The sequence below is a fragment of the Rhea americana genome, unplaced genomic scaffold (genome assembly GCF_003343005.1).
Source record: "Rhea americana isolate MKP2758 unplaced genomic scaffold, rheAme1 scaffold_161, whole genome shotgun sequence".
Lineage (NCBI taxonomy): Eukaryota > Metazoa > Chordata > Aves > Rheiformes > Rheidae > Rhea > Rhea americana.
In genome coordinates, this window is record NW_028185717.1 from 1,299,933 (window position 1) to 1,320,378 (window position 20,446).

The window sequence follows — 20,446 nt, forward strand, 5'->3', positions numbered from 1 at the left end:
ATTCCTGCCCTCTCTTTAGTTACGGTGTTGATAACACCAGCTATGACTTTTTGTTTGTTTGTTTGTTTTTCCTCSACCTACCATCACATCTCTTGATATTGCATGTTCCAATTTCTTCTCCCTCCTTAGGTAAACTGTATAAGTAACTATTTAGCCACCATTACTGGGGAGGTGGAGAGCTGAATACATTTACCATCAAGGCTTAGAAACCAGAAACGAGAAAAGTCAAAGCTGCTTTTACTTAGACTATCTTTGTTTTTTGTTACCTTTTTGTTTGTTTAGATAATCCCTTTAGCTGTGTGTGAAAGGTTAAAAACAATCAGCAAAGAGAATTGATGAAGGGATTGTAATAACCTTGAACAGATTTTCAGCTCCAACTTCAGCTAATACAAGATATTATGCGTTCCAACATAAATATCGATTAAAAAGGTTAGGCTGATGTGACACTATTCTAATCGAAAAATATTTCTGGAAAGCATATAGTGATGTGTCGAAAGCACCAGGCCCTGTTTTTGACTAAGGTCATCACATTTGACCAATGGGGATGGAGTCTGCTGACTGGCATATAAAAGCTGTTACAGCCCTGGGACTGGAAGCATTTGCTGCTCCAGAATTGTTTTAAGAAGGCTGATACTGGAAAAAGTGCCTATGTAAGTAGGGAAATGCGACTCTGAAAATTTTGCCAAATGTGTAAGAAACTAACATTGTGAAGTTTTAATACTATCACAGTTCATTGCATTTTACATATGACTGCTTAAAGAATATATTATTCAATCCCTGTGTTAGCTATGAATAAGCACGTATTCCCTAATGAGAAGAGTTGATTGTATATTGTACTTTATTTGAAGAGTAGCATGTATAGTGACTGTTTCTCATGTATAAATATTTACAATCGTTTCAGCCTGATCTTTTAAGTTTTCATGAGGATGAGACGGCAATAAATGCAGAAAAGGCAGACCTGGTGAGACCTAATTTTTGTTGTCGTGGTTCAATGGACAGGTGTGAAAGCAAAATGGCAGGAAATAGCCTTGTTCTACCCATCGTCCTGTGGGGCCGCAAAGCTCCCACGCACTGCATATCAACGTTACTGTTAATGGATGACGTGTCGATGATTGTCACAGGATGTCACGACGGACAAATATGTCTCTGGGACCTCTCCTTAGATTTAGAGGTAAGTCTAAACTCTGTGTATAACTTAAACGCTTCAAATACAAAGAAAAATTAACCATTGCTGCCAAAGTGATTTTTTTTAATTATTCTTTGATACTTTGAATATCCATTCCAGTGTTCAGTTGTTTCTACGCTTATTCATATATTCTACCTCCCTCTCTTGAAATCAGGCCTGGAGCTGATGCTATATGCTTCTAGTAGTGAGTAGTTCAGATTAGAAAGAAGCATATTTACTCCAACTTTGCTGCTGCATTAGTAAATTTTTGAAGTAGTTATTTCCTCTTTTCTGGGCATTGGAGATGCCCTAAACTGATAGTTACTTTCAGGTTTAGCTGCTTAGTATTTTGTGAAAACAGTTTTTTTGAGATCAACTGACTGTATTTAGGTGACTTTTTAAGGTTATTATTTTATTTGAGCTGTTTCCCATGAAAACAGAATGAGGAAAAAGCTCTGTTTCCAGAGGTGAAGATTACTGATTGGTTATTGTGTCAGTTTCTGCCCTTGAATTGAAATCTGCAAGTGTCCGTTTTAAAGATGAGGTAGTAATTGGGTTGGATACAAATGGTTTTAAGCCCTTGGAATGGAGGAGAAAAAAGGTCCTTTCTTATAAAATCAAGCATGTTTCATGCAAGGGTTATACCAAAAAAATGTCAATCTCTGAGTTACCCCCATAAATTATGCTAGTGTCTAATTCATTTAATGAGAAACAACTGGAGAAGAACCATTTTTTTCTAGAAAGGGCAAATAAGGGTCATTTTTCTTTTTTATCTTTAATGTATGAATGGAATTTAATATAAAATTATTTAGAAATGTAGAAGGGTCATGAAGTATGCTTGATTTGGGGAAAGACTATTGTTGCAGTATAGCTCAAATTTTCCTTTGACTTAAGCCAAATTCAGACTGTGATTTAAAATTAAAAATAGAATTGATTTTACACAAAATGATCTTTTTCTACAATTTAGTATTACAATATTAGTTAGAAACTGGTTCTTTCACATACTGTGTCAACATGCTATGCRAACTTGAAGATTGTATTTCTACACTTGTGCTAATAAAGTGTGTGTTTTTATATGTATATGTATATACATACAATATATAGAATATTTATATGATCTATATTGTATAAAACAGAAATTTGAAATGTGTATGTTCTAGGTAGGTAATGGTGCCTATGTTATTTCTGCTTTGTTTTATTTCTCTGATTCTAGATTAATCCTAGAGCTCTGTTGTTTGGTCATACAGCCTCAATTACTTGTTTATCAAAGGCTTCTGCTTCCAGTGAAAAGCAGTATATAGTGAGTGCATCAGAAAGTGGGTGAGTTTTCTGAAGATTTATTAATACGTAGATCTGTTAAATAATGGAAATTGAGGATATAGAAGAGATTGGGCTGTTTGCATCCATTTCTTTTCATTCAGTTTCTCATTCACACTATTTTTTTAGTCTAATGTCTATCGCATTCATAGATATCCCAACTGATGAGACTTCTCCAATGTAAATACTGAGTATGGTGTGAATTTTAGATCCCTGGTCTGAAGGAGCATAGAGGTCTGCCTGAGATCTTGGAGGACTGCCTTTATTGTTTGTTGTACTTCAGGATTCAGTGGCAGGACACAGCACAGTTGTATATAAAGTAATCTGTGCTGCCTTGGATGTAATTTATATTTGGGTAGATAAAGAAATGTATGATGATGCCAACTGCAGAACAGGTACTTCTGTGTTTTATATCATCCTTTTGCTTGAGCGACTTTGTAAGTTGAGTTGTGGACAGACACCTGTGTTTACTCGATTGCTCTGCTTATCTTAAGGCCTACTTCTTGAGTAGAAGCAAACTTAAGTCCTAATATATCTGGTTGGCAGGAAATGATTCCTGGACCTCTGCAGTAAATTTCAGAGTAAACTTCAGAGTACTTATACGTATATGTGAAGTATTTACTATCATTTGATTAAAATACTATTTTTGATAATACGGTTTTCTTCCTTACAAAAATGGAAAAAGTAAGCTAATATTTGAACGCCTCAGCGGAGGCAGTGAAGTGTATAATAATTTGAAATACTTGTGAGAGAAATCAAGCATTCTGTTACATACTTGCATTTACTTAGTGTTGATGGTTTATGATGAACCATAGCATTTTACTCATTTCCCCCTACAACTGTACCAGGGAAGCAGAATTTGTTTAGATTAGGATGGAAGGACTGGAAATTCAAGTAAAATTTGAGTTTCCTTTATAAAAATACAACTCATCTAGTCATTAACAATTGTTTAAGTTTCTCCCAATACAAGTGTTTCTGAAATCCTTGGAAAAATGAAATAATTTGGATGTAGTTGTAATCTGTGTTTTGTATTTTAGGGAGATGTGTCTATGGGATGTGAATGATGGGAGATGCATAGAGTTCACTAAATTAGCCTGTGCACATACTGGCATACAGGTTAGTGCTTTGTGTATGCTTGAGAAGCCATGCTACACATTGTATAGCATGGAAACTGCAGCTCTGTTATTAAAACAAGACTGGAATTTCTTGGAAGCTTAATGATGCTTTTATTTTTATATATATGTATATATATAATATGTAAGATACTGGAATATGCCAATGTAGCTTATGCTGTATTCTGCATTATCAAGTGCCCTCAAGTTGGAAATGTGCTTTACTTCAGCTTTTGAGGAAGATATAATCAATTAATCAGAAGGGCTGGATAGAGCAGAGGAAAAGGAAGAGATGTTAAGAGGAGTAGTGATAGGAAGAGGTGGGAGGGTGAGGATGATCTTAGCAGGGAAGGTCGAGACAGCCTCCTGTCAGCTACAGGAGGCAAAGGATTGCCTTGAGAGGATGCTAAGAGAAAGGAGCACCTCTGCAAAAAGTTTCCTTAGTATTGCTTGCACACATAGAATTCCTACCAGTTCTCAGTGCCATTTTTTTTTAAAACAGATAGCCATTAGAATGTATTTATGAAATTATGATTTTGATTAAAAACAAAGAAGTTGATGCCTCACAGGGAGTATAACCTCTGTATTTTGTTAATATCCATTTAGTTCTACCAATTCACTGTTGGGACTCAGCGTGAGGGGAGACTGTTATGCCATGGACATTATCCAGAAATTCTTGTTGTGGACGCTACCAGCCTTGAAGTTCTTTATTCTTTATTATCAAAGATATCTCCTGACTGGATCAGCTCCATGAGTATCATTCGATCCAATAGAACACAAGGTAATTATTTTTGTTGCTTTTATTATGACTTTGTCTTCCTGTAAGAGCAATACTGTTTTCAACAACCTAGGGAGGGAACTAGCGTGTTAATTTTTGCCTCTTTCTCCTATTTGAGTAATGAAGGTGGTCTTGTCCAATAGCCATCAAGTACTAGCCTTTTATAAAAAGCAATGGATATGTATTTATTTCTAGTCCCTGAGAAGGGGACTGGAGCATCTCCCATACAAGGAGAGGCTGAAAGAGGGATTGTTTAGCCTGGAAAAGAAGGTTTGGGGACGATCCTATCAATGTTTATAAATGTCTGGAGGGCATAAACGATGGGAGGATGGGAAGAGGACAGGGCTAGGCACTTCTCAGTAGCACTTGTGACAGGATGAGAGGGAATGAGCACAAACTGAAACACTGGAAAATCAAATTAAACACAAGTAACACTTTTGTACTGTGAGGATGATCAAACACTGGAACAGGTTCCCCAGCAAGGTTGTGGCATCTCCATCCTTGGCTCTCTTCACAACCCCCTGGACATGGTCCTGGACAGACTGCTCTGGCTGACCCTGCTGGAGCAGAGACTKTAGCAGGGGATATCCAGGGCTCCTAGCCAGCCCCAACTGCTCTGTGATTCTAAGGTTGCTTTAATCTCTCTTCAGAGAGAAGACTTGATAATCTTTATTTTTAGTATTATCTCTGTTACTGTTCCACCAGATGAGAATTATAGCTCAGGTTATATTTAAATGCTTTCTCATGAACAGAAGCTCAGCTCTAGCCAAATTCCGTGTGTGTGCATGCACATGTGTACACTCATGTGTGTCCATGTGTACAACAGGTTCCATGTTCACTTAATAAATATTGAATGGTTTTGTTATCTCCTTCAATGCATGCCTTGGTTGAAACCCTGAGAACAAGGAGAACCTTGTTCTCTCCTTGAGAACCGAGAAAGAATTCGTGAGAATACTGTGCTAGCAAGAGCTTCTGTGCTGCCACAGGGTTGAAAGAAAGGCTGCAAGCACTCTAAATGCTTTATTAGTGTGATGTGTAATTCGAATCAAGATCATTTAATGGCTTTGTAAAAAGCACTGTCATAATACTTCGGAAGCTATTGTAGGAAATGTGTGAGGAGTTTGCTGATTGGAGTACACAGTAGGATTATATACCTGGAGAAGCTGGCAGAAATATGGGAATCTCTGGAAAGTTTGACAAGTACAGAATATGCTTCTTTCCTGAAGGTAATGAATCTGATACAGTAATTTTGAAAGAAGCTCTCTGGGAACGTCCAACCCAAAACAATTGGGACTACTTGTCCATCCCCCTGCCCTTTTCAATTGGTTCCTTAAGTATTAATTAAGAGAACTTGCACCCTCTCATGATGRGAATGAGCCTCTAAACCTAAAATTAGTGAGTGCATGTGTGTGTGCGTGCATGTATGCATACTTACAGCATACCAATTCACAAATAAATGTTCAGATTTGAAGCATATATTTCAAGAATGTTTTGATAAACTTTAATATTAGTTATTCTTGTGTATTTTTATACTCAGATATATACAAATGTGCAACAAAATGGAAAAGGTCTTGTATTTGTCGATCTAATTTTTTTGTATTTATTTTTTTCCAGAGGATACTGTTGTAGCTGTTTCAGTGACTGGCATTCTGAAAGTGTGGATAATAACCTCTGAAGTTAGTCACATGCAGGTAAACAAAACCTTCTGAATTGATGGTATTTGCTGGATGCACCAATATCAACTGTTAACTATCAAACTGCTGCAGAAAATAGACGCGTGCTAGTCTATGAATTGGGGCAGGCAACAGGGGCTTGATTATTCAGCAGTTCAGGTCTCACCTCTGGTGACATGCTGGACGCTATTAGCACCTCATTACAGCTATATGCCAATGTTCTCTGAGTAAAAACATTGACATCTTGTTTATTCCAGTTGATGCATCTATCTGTTTTTGTTTTTTTGTTTGCTCATTCTTGTTTTTGTGTCTGTCTCTCCAGTTACTTATACATCACTTCTCTGGTTCTGCTGGTCTGTGTATGTGCTACCCTTGCGTATGCGATAGTCTGCAGAGCTGACTCTCTATTGCAGGAAGATTGATATTCAACAGATGATGTACCCAGGAGTATATCAAAATAAAACATAAGTGCTTAGTTCAGTTAAGATTTATAGAAATGTTTTTGATTTGAGCAAAATTTAAACTATTATGATAGTTTCGATGATTAAGAAATGTCTGTCTTTGAAGATACTGTTTGTAAGACAAGCTAATTTGGGTCTGTTTAATTTCCAGATCATTTTTTTTTGATAGAATGTAGTTAATTTAATGCAACTTTCTTTTTCTTAGGATACTACGCCAATATTTGAAGAGGAGTCTAAACCTATTTATTGTCAAAACTGTCAAAGCATTTCTTTTTGTGCRTTTACCCAGCGGTCATTGTTGGTAGTGTGCTCCAAATACTGGAGGGTAAGGAAAGCCTGTTGACTAAAATATCAACATTTTTTTTTCTTTTCCACTATAGATAAATGCCAATAAGGCATTCAGACCAAAAGGCTTATTCTTTTTTAAATTAAAACTGTAGAGTTCATTGAATATAAATTCCTAAAAGTATATTGTCTTGCATTGTATTTTAATAATACAAGATCTATTACTTTTAACTAGACAAAATATGTGATATAATGTAATAAGGTAATATCCTACCATATTTATAATGTTTTGGATGGTCCTGTAGTCATTAAGTAGACATTAGTGTTTTTCTTTTTTAATAAATTTTCTGTATCTTAAGTAAATATTGTTCTAAGACAAATTAATATATCTGTGCTGAAATACTGTAATTAGTTGCTCTCTGGGCATTTTAATCTGTGGTTAGTTAATAATACTCTTCTCTTTGCAGGTTTTTGATGCTGGAGATTATTCCCTCTTATGTTCGGTCCCTAGTGAGAATGAGCAGACGTGGACTGGTGGTGACTTTGTGTCAGCTGATAAAGTGATTGTATGGACAGAAGATGGACAAAGTTTTATATACAAATTACCAGCCAGGTACTCAAAATGGAAACACCRTATTGCTTTATTGGTTGAGGGGAAAAATATACAAGAGAGCCTTTAATAAATACTTAATATCTTTGGCTTGTAGTTAGTTACAAGACTATGTGAAAGTTGTAAAAATTAATCTTCCATGAGCGTATATTAAAGTGTGTGTCCCCTCAAATGTATCATATATAATGCTCAGTAATTTAAAATCAGAGATTGTCTTGTTATTTTCTGATACTGCCATAACTCACTTCATAATGGTAGTGGTTGGAGAATGTGTGATGTGAAGGGTTGCATTTTGCTGTTGAATAAGTGACATAAATCGAAATTGAAAGTATGCTTTAAATATTTCCTGAAACTTTCTTCCATAAGGAACAAATAGGGTCTGGCTATATGAAGCGGAATGTATATGATGATAGTATAACTGAGTACTCTCTAAGCATTCAATACAGCCTTCCCTTAAAAGGAACAGTTGTTTATCGACTTAAATGCAAAAACATAAATTAAAATCAGATATTACAAGAATTAAGCAGATTTACGAAGACAAATGTAAAATGTGCACAAAARGAAGTAAAAGATACCAGAAGAGAACCAAAAAAGTTCCTTTATATTTCTTCGTTCAGGGGAGGGGAGTGCTGTTAGTTTTATCCTAAAGATCACTGAATATTCTGTGATAAATTAAATGAGAAAACTTATTTGCCACTTCATATCTTATCACATCATATGAGCAGAAGGTCTGTCTGGTGATCTTTTGAAGGGTTTGGTGCATTTGCTCCTGAATCTATCTGATTCCAAGTTAATATGTTGAACTGTGGAGTAGACCCTAAAGCCAACCTTACTTTCCTTTTCTTCAGTTATGAATGTATGTGGGGACTGAGCTGAAAACATTTGGAGCAGTTATTTATTGACTGAGAATATCATGTACATTAAAATTATTGTAATGATCTGCTGTACACTGTATTAAAATGTAATGGTTAGAGGCTAAGGGAGGTTGGTTTTGCTTTTGAAACTAAAAGGAATCAACATATTATTTATCTAGTGATAGAGTAATCTCTTTCTAATAAGGTAAGGAATTTTATTCTTTTTGTTTGTAAACCCAGTTGTCTACCAGCTAGCGATTCATTTCGTAGTGATGTGGGAAAAGCAGTAGAAAATTTAATTCCGCCTTTGCTGTACAGTGTATTGGACAGAGCAGATAAACAGGTAAAATATGTTTCCTTTGGACTTTCTTATCTGTACTTTCTTGTGTACTGCGTTTCTTAAAGACTTGAAACTCTCTTAGCATACCAAGTGATTTGTTCTTCTCTTTCAAAGTAGGCATTTGGAGTTTTTTGTTTTAGTGGAAGTAGGCATCTAGGAGAATAACTGTTTTGAGATGATTTTTTTTGGGGGGGGGGTTGTTCTTATTTTCATATATATATATATATATATATATATGTTTTATTTTCATATAAATGTCTCTGGTCCAGTGAATCTTCAGTACTTTTGTACTAAGAGCTTATCATACTTCAGTGCCTGGAGAATTAGAAGTCAAGCTGTGATGTGCCTAATGATTAGGCAATCACTGAACAAGTGCTTTTAGTATCACAACTTAGGTTTTAAATGCCCACATTTTTGCAAAGGAAGTAAGATCCCATTTTTGAGCCCAAATAGTCTTTGAATTATAATCCATTCTTAATGTAGTACAGTAAACTGTATGTACTATAAACTACTACTGCTTCAGGCCATCATGTAATTATATGCAATGTAATGTGCAGTATCTATATCTTGTTTTATTGAAATAGAGCAATATATTCCTTACACTTCAAGACAATATATTTTCAGGGGATTATATTCAGTGAACTGTAGAGYTTGAATTTTTAAAAGGAATAAGCCTTTTGGTCTAAATGCACATTACCTAGTTAAGTCTAACTTAAAAATACTGCTATTACAAGGTTGTTATAGGGTTTTTTTTAATCTTAACCATTTAATTTGTTGCTAAATTTGAACAGTTGTACTTTTATACATTTTTTTAACTTCATGTTGTCAGTCAATTTGTAACACTACTTGTTTTTGTTTTTGGACTTTTTCACTGAGTAGCATATCTCAAAGTTATTTCTAAAATATCAACAGTCTTAAGTGTTTGCATATAAAATAAAAAATTTCATCTCCCCTAAATCTGTGGTATATTTTTAATCAATTATGGTTTCCTCTGGTTCGTATTGCTACACTTACCCTTTCTCCTATGGAAAGGCTAAAGCCTAGAGTGGCTAGTTCTCATTCTGCTCTTAAAAAGTGCAGGGGATTATGTGAATTGAAAGTGAATTTTGAGGTTAGTACATGATTTACATGTGCCTGAGCTTGTTCTAATTATTGTTACTATTATTTTTTTAACAGTTACTAATATGTCCCCCAGTTACTCGATTCTTCTATGGACGTAGAGAGTTTTTCAATAAACTCTTAATCCAAGGAGACTCTTCAGGGAGACTGTATATTTGGAGTGTGCCTGATACATTTGAACAACAGGACAGTGCAGAAGGTACATTCAATTAACGATCTTGCTACCAAGAACTTTTTATGGGCATCTCTATCTAAATTCTTGTTATATATTTTGTTGCTGGCTAAAACACTGCTGCTTTTCTTACAGATGCATCAATTGTGTTTCCCGATGCCTTTAATGACGTATTTTCATAGTTTATTGGTCATGCAAGTGTACTTTCTGCGTTGCATTTGCTTAACCCACTTCTGTGTCAAGATATACATCAAGAAAGGCAGATTGTGTTGAGGAGTAAAGTAGAAATTTCTTGGAAATATGTGAATAAACTGAAATGAAGGAAGCTTTTTGGGTTGTTTTTGCACTAAATTCCACTTTGTTTCCAACACTCAGGCAGTCCCTCAGCAGCCTTTAGTTTCAGGTTACTAAAGATTTTTTTTCCCTCTAATTCAGACTTTTTCAGCTGAACTACTAAAGTTTTAAATAAAATTTATGTTTGAACAGTTTGGGGTTTTTTTTAATAGTTAGCTTATTGTAAGAGTTATAGTAATTTAAGTTTTAAATATATGATCAAAATCTCAATTTACCCTGAATACTTTTCAGGGGTTAGTTTTACATGTTTTACTTGCCAAATACCAACTCTGATCATTGCTGTCTGCATGTGTAACTTCCTCTTGTATCATAAATCATACACTTTTCCAGTTTTCTCACAAATATTCATTGTTTCCATGTGTTGCTGTAACAGCACTCATGTAGTTGGTGAATTAATTTCCAGGATGTGTATTTTACTTGTTTCAAACTGTTGTAACATGGTATATTTAAAAGCAGGCTTTGAGATCTTCTCAGAAAATCTTACTTCTTTTTTCTCTCTTCTCCCCCCCCCCCTTTTAAACAGGACTACAAGCAACAACTTCAATATCCCTACAGGAAGCTTTTAATAAACTTAGTCCTCACCCTGCTGGAATTATAGACCAATTAAGCTTGATACCAAACATCAATGAACCACTTAAAGTGACAGCCAGTGTGTATATCCCAGCGCATGGGCGTCTGGTTTGTGGTCGTGAAGATGGGAGCATTGTTATTGTACCAGCAACACAGACTGCCATAGTTCAGCTTCTGCAAGGAGAGCATATGCTTAGGAGAGGTATGTAAATAAGCTTTGGATAGGCACAGTTGAATTACAGAATGTCTTGATCTTACTAGGTACACTACAATGAGAAATAGTTTCAAGAAGCGAACATTAAGTCGTTTTACGAGTATGCTTTTAAAAGTGGGGGGAGAGGATAAAGTGGAGAAATCATGTAACCATATTCTTAGTAAGCATGATGTTCTTAAATTATCACTTAAGTTTCTTACGTAAGTGCAACCAGCTAGCATCAGTTTTTTGGGATGTCACTTCACTGGAAAGATTCAAATATTCTCCTGGATTCTCTTTGAGATGTAGTAGCAGACTTATAGTGGGGAATATCTATGTCTTCTATCCAGAATCATTCTGGGCAGCACATTCAGCTGGAGTAGTAGTGTGCCTATGAAGATCTCCTTGAGCAAATGATAAATTTAAAAGACAATTCCTTCTTGTGTATCATGTAGTTAAAGTACGTTATACCTTGGCCTGCTGCTATACATTCTGGTTCCAGATAACTTTATCCTAATATCTTTATGATCCTGATGTTTCAGAACAAATGTTTTTGTCTTAAGTTTTTATATACAGTGGTAAATAAAAAAGATATTTAAATATCTTATATGGATACATGAGGTTGTCAGTTACAGTATTTTCCTTATATAATTGATTTACTTTATATAATTTTAAACAGTGAATTTTTATGTAAAGCTCAATTGCTTGAAAGTTAATAACGTTATTCTGCAGTTCATTGCTGGTGACTGTTAACCTCATAAAAATACAGAAGTGCCTGTATGTATCCTATTTTTGACTGTTGTGCTTGCTAGAAAGCATGATCATAGTTCAACTTTTTCCTCTGTGTCATGCAGACATTACATAACAAWTTTTTTTCTGATACTTAACATACTGGCTCTATTTTATCAAATTTGCCATTTAATTGGACAGTTTTTCTAGGCTTGTTTTTCATTAATTAAAAAGCTGCAATGGCTTCAGTGGTCTCTGCGACCTCAGTAAATCAAAGGCTTACCAGGCAGCTCTGTGTTCACAAAGACTATTTTCTTTCTAAATTTACATTTGATACCATTAACCTATGCAGCACAAACACAACTGTGTAACACTGTAGACTTGAATGCTACTGTTGCAGCCAGTGCAAAGTAAGATTTTTGGGGGGGCATTCTTTTTGATGGTTGTCCTCCTGGTTATAACCCTGGATAAATTTGTTKGACTGGGAGGAGGGTTTCTCTACCCTCCCCTCCCCCACAAATCTCTAGTTCTTTAATTTGGGGGGAGGAGGCAGTTGTTTTAGTAAAGCTGAATTACTTTAAAGTGAGATCTTGTGGCAAGACAAAAGAAAAATCATTCACTCCATATGAAGTCTTAAATATTTGTGAACCTTTTAAAATAAGACAAGGCAAATGCTTAAAGAAATTGGGACAAATTGCAATATGTCTGTGTCTTTTTAATCAAGAGCAAACTGCTGTGTAGTATTCTATATTAGAGACTTCTAGTGATTTTTTTTTTTTCTTCCCCCCACCTCCCCCCTTCAAATTCCTTTCCTCCCACCYCCTCCCCCAACAATTTCTCAGGTTGGCCACCTCACCGGACTCTCCGAGGTCATCGAAACAAAATTACCTGTTTACTGTATCCTCATCAGGTTTCTTCTCGTTATGATCAAAGGTATTTGATCTCAGGTGGTGTGGATTTCTCGGTCATCATATGGGATATATTTTCTGGAGAGATGAAACATATCTTCTGTGTACATGGTGGAGAAATTACACAGCTTCTAGTTCCACCAGAAAACTGTAGTGTAAGTCTGAATCTTCTTGAGAATGCAAATGTAATGTAAAACACTGAAGAATTAAGCTAAAGTATAACACTTGCAGATATTTCAAGAGTTTAATTGCTCTGCTAATTTCATTTTTTTTTGTTTACATCATTGCCTAGGTAAAGGATTAAAAATAGTGGAAAAAATGGATATTGAATTAAGGAAATATTTGGCATTACATGATACACAGCGTTAACAGTGGGAGAAGGTTTTTACAACATCGAAAGAAAATTGCAGGACAAAAAGTCTTTGTCCTGAAGGTGCTTGGGAATGAGATAGGCARACGTTCCATAGCGATTCACACACAGTTTTGAAATGCAATTTTGTTTTTCGTAATTTGGATGAATGGGAAAAATTTTATGAACAAATTGCCATTATCTTGTTTGAAAGAAAATCCTGGTTTCTCTGTTTTGCTTAACAGAATTTCCTTGCTCTTTGTTTCCTTTTGTCTTACATTGTTGTTTTTGAACAACATTTTTCAACTTAATTATCCTCATTTTTTTACTACTTCTGTTCCTTGAGCCTATTTGCTTTATCTTTGCTCTGCTTAGCTCTACTGATAAGCTCTATGCCTCCCTGGATCTCAACTTTAAAAATACTTGAGAATTAGCATGTTGAAGTAAACTAAAGGTAGATGTACGTTTTTTAAAAAAAGCTTATYGATTAGCCTGCAATCAAATAAAGTCTAGGAAAAGCTGGAAAAAATAAATACATAAAATTTAAAACTATAGTATATAAATAGTTCTCTTGAAGAACTTTACCTGTAGCAGTGTTTAAGTGTATGTACAGGGCAACATATATTCTATATTATAAATCATAAAGCTTGGCCTCTCTTTTTTCCTTTATTTTACTAAGAAACGTGCATCAGCATATTGGCTAAAATGTTTCCATCTGTAGTGTAAAAATTTAAGTGACAGAATTGAGTGCAAGTATTTTATATTTTATTTGGAGGTAAACTACTTTATCAACTGATTGAATCTGTCTTTCAAATAATTTGTTTTATTATTTTTATGACTGTTTTAAACAATTCAGTCATTTTCCTTTCAGTTTTTAAATATTTGAAAAGTATGTGGGGGGGATCTTTTTTGTGTAAAAATTGAAAAATGTCCTTAATAGTTACTTTATAAGGTCAAAGAAATGTAGCAGTATGGGGCTGCCTTATTAGAAAAATTCAACGCACTGAACCAACAACGTTATTGATCTGCGGTAGCCGTATCACTTGGTAATGTTGAGAGGGSAGGATGTTCTCATACCTGTGCAAGCGGTTGGATTCAAGAGAATTTCTGTGGGTGAAATTCTGGTTCTAGTCAGAACCATTAGTCAGTAGGAATTTTGACACAGACTGATGTGCWTGTGTTTTCTTTATAAAATGGGTTGTTTATCACCAAACAGTCTGAAGAGTATTTTCATATTTTATTAAGTGTAAACTAATTGTATTATGATCAAAATAATTCTCTTGTATCTTTTGTTTTTCTTAAGGCAAGAGTCCAGCACTGTGTTTGCTCTGTTGCCAGTGATCACTCAGTAGGTCTTCTGAGTTTGCGGGAGAAGAAATGTATCATGCTGGCATCCCGTCACCTTTTTCCTATCCAAGTAATAAAATGGAGGCCTTCAGATGACTACCTGGTGGTGGGGTGCTCAGATGGATCTGTGTATGTCTGGCAAATGGATACTGGTAAGATTTAATGCAAAGATATTGATTTTAAAAAAGAAAAAATATATATCTGCTAATAGTTCTATGTAAGTTGAATCTCAGGGAGACAAGTTAAATTTTTTCACGTATTTATATTTAAAAATTTAACTCTCTAGGTGTTCCCCAAATTTGTGGATTGTGTAAGCTTTTGTTAAATACATRTTTCAGTATTTGGAAGAACTCATTTAGTTCTGGAGAAGTGTACCTTRCTGAGGCTATATCCCCTATTATCCCCTACATGATTTCCTATTTATGTTATGCAGAGAACAGTTGAAATGCATATATTRACAGCACATAATGCCCTCTAAAATTATTTAGTGTTTGAGCAATTTACTTCAAGCTTAGTGTAGAAACACAGCATCTTAAATCTAGAAGAGTTTCTTCACTTGCAGAATGAAGAATAATCATAAGTTTTTTTTTAAAAAAAATTAATAGTTAAAATTTTAGTTTTCAGATAGTTTGAAAGATGTCAAGAAGCTAAGAAAATGTCTTAATAGAATGGGTAACAAGGCATAAAATAGTGGTGGTGTTGTAGAAAGCTGTCTGTGGTATTTAAAAAGAGAAGGCAAGAAATAATGCATCGAATGTATACCTTAAGTAACTAACTACCTTCTACCTCAATTAATGAGTTAAGGAAAAAAAAAAAAAAAAAAAAAACCACATGTAATAATCTCTGAATATTGTTTTCAGCTTAAAAGAACTGGATGAAAATTTTTGTTGTTGAAGTTCTAGAAAGCAAAAAGAAACCTGATAATCATAGACAGTTTAAATCATACAAATAGTTGGCTGGGAGAAGGATTTCAAACTGATTTGAAAATATCCTTTTACTAAAAATGTCAAGCATCTGCAGTCATCACTGTCTGATCAGTAGAAAATCAGTGTGTGTGTATGTTTAATATGATTTTGGATTTGTGTATTTGCTCTTTTTTCTTTACATGCTTTGACATAATGAAAATTTAGGAAAAAAACATCTCTTCAGGAATATAAGTTATAAAAATAGCTGTTCATACAACCAAAAGTTCTAGGCATAACATCCTGTGATGTAAGTTATTTTCACACATGGCACTTTTGATATTTTGGACTTTCTGAATTATTTCTGCTAAACTAACGCTTTTCAAAATACGTGAAGGTGCGCTGGACAGGTGTGTGATGGGAATAACTGCAGTTGAAATCTTGAATGCTTGTGATGAGGCCGTTCCAGCTGCTGTAGACTCCCTTAGTCATCCGGCTGTCAACCTGAAGCAGGCCATGACTAGACGTAGTCTGGCTGCTCTGAAAAATGTGGCGCATCAGAAACTACAGACTCTTGCCACTAACCTTTTAGCTTCAGAAGCATCTGACAAAGTAAGTTGTGTTTCTGTTTTTAATGCAATATCTGGAACACTTATTTGCATAAACAATGGAATATAATATAGAAAGTTGTCATCATTGTAAACTTAATGGGTCTTATCCAAAGCACTCTATAATTTTAATAGAAGGACTTAGACTGACTTTAATGCTTAGGGTCAGTCTCAGAAGTTTCAGCCTTGTTCAGTGTAGTTAGATAGTACCACCAGCATTAGAAACTATATAGAGATATGTTTTGAAAACACAAGGCCAGTTCCTTTTTGTTGTTTGGTTCTTGTTTGTTTGTTTGGTTTTTTTTAATATAGAATTAATAAATTCTACTTACCAAGAAGGAATCTGAATCCAGATTTTCTCATATTTAAAAGAAGTAGTGGATTCCTTCTATAACTGCAACACGTTTTATTTTATGTTAATTTACAGTATAGTTGTAAATTGGCTTTCAGAAGTTGGCTTCTGAAAAGACAAGTTAAAATATTTTCTCTAAGCCTGTTAATGCAATTCTGAGATAGGTGGTATCCTTCAGGAAGCAGTGTATTTATTTTTTATCTCTACTATTGTTTAAACTTTAACACTTTATTTTTAAGTATTTGTCAATATGTATTTAACTCAAATATCACAATATTGTTTAAAAACAGACATTGTGAAATTATGTAAGTTCAGGTGTGCATACTGCTTTTTTCTTCCTTGAAGATTTTTTTTTTTTTTATATATATATACTGCATATGGGAGGAAGGTTTAGGAAACATAAAGAAGAAAAATTCAAGAGAAGAAAAAAATACATTCTGACAGTGATGCGACACTTTGTTTTCAGCCCATTATGCAAAATTTGTTTTATTTCTTTACAGACTTGTTCCTAGTTTTAATAATTTACAGGAAATTAGTGATTAAAAGCTCTAGATATGAAGCTAGTCCTGTGTTTTGCTTCTGAAACAGATTGAGTCCTTTAGCAATGGTAATAGTTACACAGTTTATAAGGGAAAACAATTATGTATGTGCAGAACCTAAGAGGTTAAAGATTGCTGGAGGAATAATCACTTCATAAAAAATGTCTGGTGAAAGAGCTGCTGGGCTTTCTCTTAGCGCTGTCGACCCATTGGGGATTTCTTTCACCACTCTTCTGCACAGAGATTACAGGCCTCAGAGAAACCCTCTCAGAAACACCTTTCTGCCTTCAGCTTCCAGGATGCTGCAGGCTGTGAGAGGAAAGGGCAGTGGGCATAAACAGTGAGTAGACATAGATACGCAGTGTAGGAAGCAAAATATTCCTTAATCCTTTTTTTCTGTTGGGAGAATTAAAACTCTGTGTTTTATGTCATGAATATAGAAAGTTATTGGTGATGATGGTCAGTCTATTAAATTTAAATTGTCATCACCGTTATAATTTTTATAAACAAATCTCATAATGCAGCAATATCATGTATCGAATCACCATCCTTGTTTTAACCCTCCCTGTGGGGGAGAGGGTGTGCGAGGAGGATTTTTAATTTTAAAATGTTTTGCATTTCACAACAATTTCAATTCCCTTCAGAATTGATAACATATTAACAAACACCATGAAGGAATTTGAGGAAAAATTTGAAATGTGATGATAAATGCATGGAACTGTGCAAAACACCATTTCCTTCATTTTGATTGTAATAAAATTAACAAAGAGCTTAATTATAAACAGGAAATATCTGGTTGGTGTGAATGTATTCTGACAGTCAGAATATCACACAACTCTGGCATGCACATATAGAGGCTCTCTGAGTAATATATGTAGATGCTGTTTTTCTAGCCTGACTAAAAATAAAAAAATCCCCAAACAATAAACCCCAAAGTATTGATGATTTCTTTAAGGTTATTCTAGTTTCTGTGCAATTTGCAGATCTATATGCTCACAAATACATAGCTTATACAAAATGGTGATATGTGCCAAAACAAATATTCCAAACCCTAGTCTTTCCATCCCTCTTTTTACAAGTTAGATCCATCCCCCTGTTCCCTTAGAYGTGTTGTACGCCCGTGGCGTTGGCACCTCTCCGGTATCATGGCCTGTTCTACCAAAAGGTAATCCAACTGTTTTTCATTAAATGCTGGATTATTTAYCCACCTGGCCTCCACCCAACATATCTCAGTTAGAGAGAAAGCAGCTGTGGCACAGTGCAGTCACGGGCGGCAGATCAGCGGTGCCTGAGCAGCTGCCTCGGGGAGCATCACTGGGCAGAGCCCATGCTCGTCCACGACCACCCGCTGGCCCGGCTGATCTCATGTTCCAGCACCTTGGCCATCTGTGCCACTTGAGTGTAACCAGCCTGCAGGGGGTTTTTGAAGACCACCTTGCCTCATCAGAAGCTCATTGTCAGCTGACCACCTTGTTTGTGCTTGCTGAAGACTTTGTAGTATAGGATTATTTCTGTTTGTGTTGTGGGACAGAGAGCTTGGGGAAGCAGTTTCTTCCTTTCCCCTGACCCTGCTCAATATTGTGCTGAAAGCTGTGGCAGGCTTTCCTTCCTGTTCCGCTTCCAGAACCTTTTGTGGAAGCCTCTCCCATTGTTGAATGAATGAACACGGGCTCCAAAGAAGCACTTCAGGTGAACTAACTGAATTTTATCCTCTTGCATCCTGTGGCCCCTGGCCTTTCTTGATAACGCTGCTTATTGGGGTGTTTGCCCCTCCAGCATGGCAGTGTTTAGCCTAAACTTGGGTGTGTTGTTTCAGAAAGGGCAAGGACCACAAACAATTATTAACTAAGGCTTCAGCTGATCAGAATTACCAGACACTGGGCTCTTCATAGCATGCCAGTGGTGTAGACACCAAATTAGCTACAGCCTGTGCTCTCCTTTTCCTCCCATTCATGCCAACAGAGCAAGCAGGCAAAGGTGAGGGCATGGATCAGCTGTGTTAGGGACTGGATAGTGGCAAGCCAAAGAGATTTGAACTTGGAGCTGTTCTCATGCGTTGGGAGTCACTACTGTCCCGTATGACAAGAATTTTTCAAATTCTTCAATTTAAAGGCTTCAGCYCATGGAATAAGAATATAAATATATGGGTATTTTTGCTTGGAAACAGCTAAGTAAATTTTATTGTTTATCAAAGTTATATTTTAAAGACTTAAGGGCTATAAATTTGTTGTGGTTGCTTTTCTTGATGTATTACATTAGTAACGTAACATCATCTCCTGAGGTTCACTGGAAATACTCGTTCAAGTTGTAGCATAATGACCTCTCGCAATACCAAGCTAAGACTACATGCTCTATTTTGAAGCTTGTTTAAAAAGATCTACCTTGTGAAATGGAGTGATCAGAGTACTTTTTTCTTTTTTTTAACTTGCTACTGCAGGCTAAATTTTTACTTGGAGCCTAATCTATGCGGACTATTAAATCTAGGCACGTTATGTAGTTCAGCTATGGTCATAATTGTGCCTTCCAATCTGAAGAATAATTATTCAGATAAATTTTTACTTTTTTTTAATGCAAGTCTGAGCCTTTCACATTCACAACAGACTAATGATGGATAGATTTATCTGTGTTCATTCTGTGCTCTCAATGATAGTGATTTTCCTTTCTGGAGTCCAACACTTTAAACTTCCTTTTCACTCTCTGTAAATTGGTACTACTCTCACTGTCTTTTCTCTAAGTTTAGCAAGGGCGTAGGGTTATGCACCAAGTAAACTGTTTTGCCTTCCAGATGGGTAATAATAAATATCTAATATCATCAACAAAAACAGTCCCTTCAGTATTCCTCTGGATGTTGTTCCCCAGTTTACATTAATGTTTTGGGTGCTTTCTCCTCTTTCAATGTATATTATATCGTTGTTTTTTGATTTGAGTTTTTTAAAAATCTGGATTTAGTACCATTGTATACATTTGGAGTATTTGCTCAATTATATACTTTCTGTTAATTTGATATGTAGGCAGGGTCCAGCCTATGCTCCCTMTGCATAGCAAGGAAGACTTATCCTTTTTGCTTTGTACTAGCCTTGAGGAATGGAATCGACTCCACCCGCCCTCCCCCCATCRTATTACACATGCTTGATATGTTCTGCAGACCTTTCTAAAGATGGAGCTATATGGAGCCATAGCTTGATTCTACACCTCCTCCCCCCTCTAAAAATGTGGCTGTATGACAGGCCAGGAAAAGTATTAGTAAAATATACCCAGGAACAGATATAAATGGAACCAGCATAACTTAAATAGTCAAAATTAATTATGGGTTTAGAAGGACTTTAACAGTGTTTAAAGCAACATTTTAATGAGCTTGGCTCATTCCTAAATGTTTCAGTTTATGTGATAAATTCAAATGGAATGTCTGTAGTAACTGGTTAAAAGCATTCATTAACTGTTATTGAGTTACACATACGTAGCCATGACATGTTTRTGCGTATACCTTCAGACACACAAGTTTCAATTTATGTGGGTATTACTGAGCCAATACAGCAATGGACTACTTATCAGTGCGAGCAGTAAATAAGTGCTTGTGTTAAGAACTCTGCTAAGCAGACCTTTCTGTTAATACTCTACTGAAGATGGAGTAAATTGTTCAGGTGTTAACTTAACAGCTAGAGGGTTAGCCTGCACGTTAGTCTCTGGAGTCAAAGGATGACTGTTTTTC

General features: G+C 35.6%; 1 protein-coding gene across 3 annotated transcripts in view; it reads left to right on the forward strand.

Moving 5' to 3' along the window:
* Positions 1–916: 916 nt before the first annotated feature.
* WDR7 (WD repeat domain 7) overlaps positions 917–20,446 on the forward strand; it is a 151,316-nt gene continuing 131,786 nt past the window's right edge. For 2 of the 3 annotated variants that reach the window (XR_014895260.1, XM_085300171.1), the window contains exons 1-13: positions 917–1,171; positions 2,379–2,485; positions 3,520–3,598; positions 4,201–4,375; positions 5,987–6,063; positions 6,712–6,831; positions 7,259–7,404; positions 8,496–8,598; positions 9,772–9,913; positions 10,764–11,012; positions 12,575–12,795; positions 14,293–14,488; positions 15,636–15,850. Coding sequence is in view for 2 of the 3 variants with exons in the window: in XM_085300171.1 (XP_085156297.1) it covers positions 992–1,171; positions 2,379–2,485; positions 3,520–3,598; positions 4,201–4,375; positions 5,987–6,063; positions 6,712–6,831; positions 7,259–7,404; positions 8,496–8,598; positions 9,772–9,913; positions 10,764–11,012; positions 12,575–12,795; positions 14,293–14,488; positions 15,636–15,850 (2,010 nt within the window). In the remaining variant the exon portion in view is untranslated. The remainder of the gene's footprint in view (positions 1,172–2,378; positions 2,486–3,519; positions 3,599–4,200; positions 4,376–5,986; positions 6,064–6,711; positions 6,832–7,258; positions 7,405–8,495; positions 8,599–9,771; positions 9,914–10,763; positions 11,013–12,574; positions 12,796–14,292; positions 14,489–15,635; positions 15,851–20,446) is intronic. The other variant, XM_085300172.1, reaches the window with a different exon arrangement.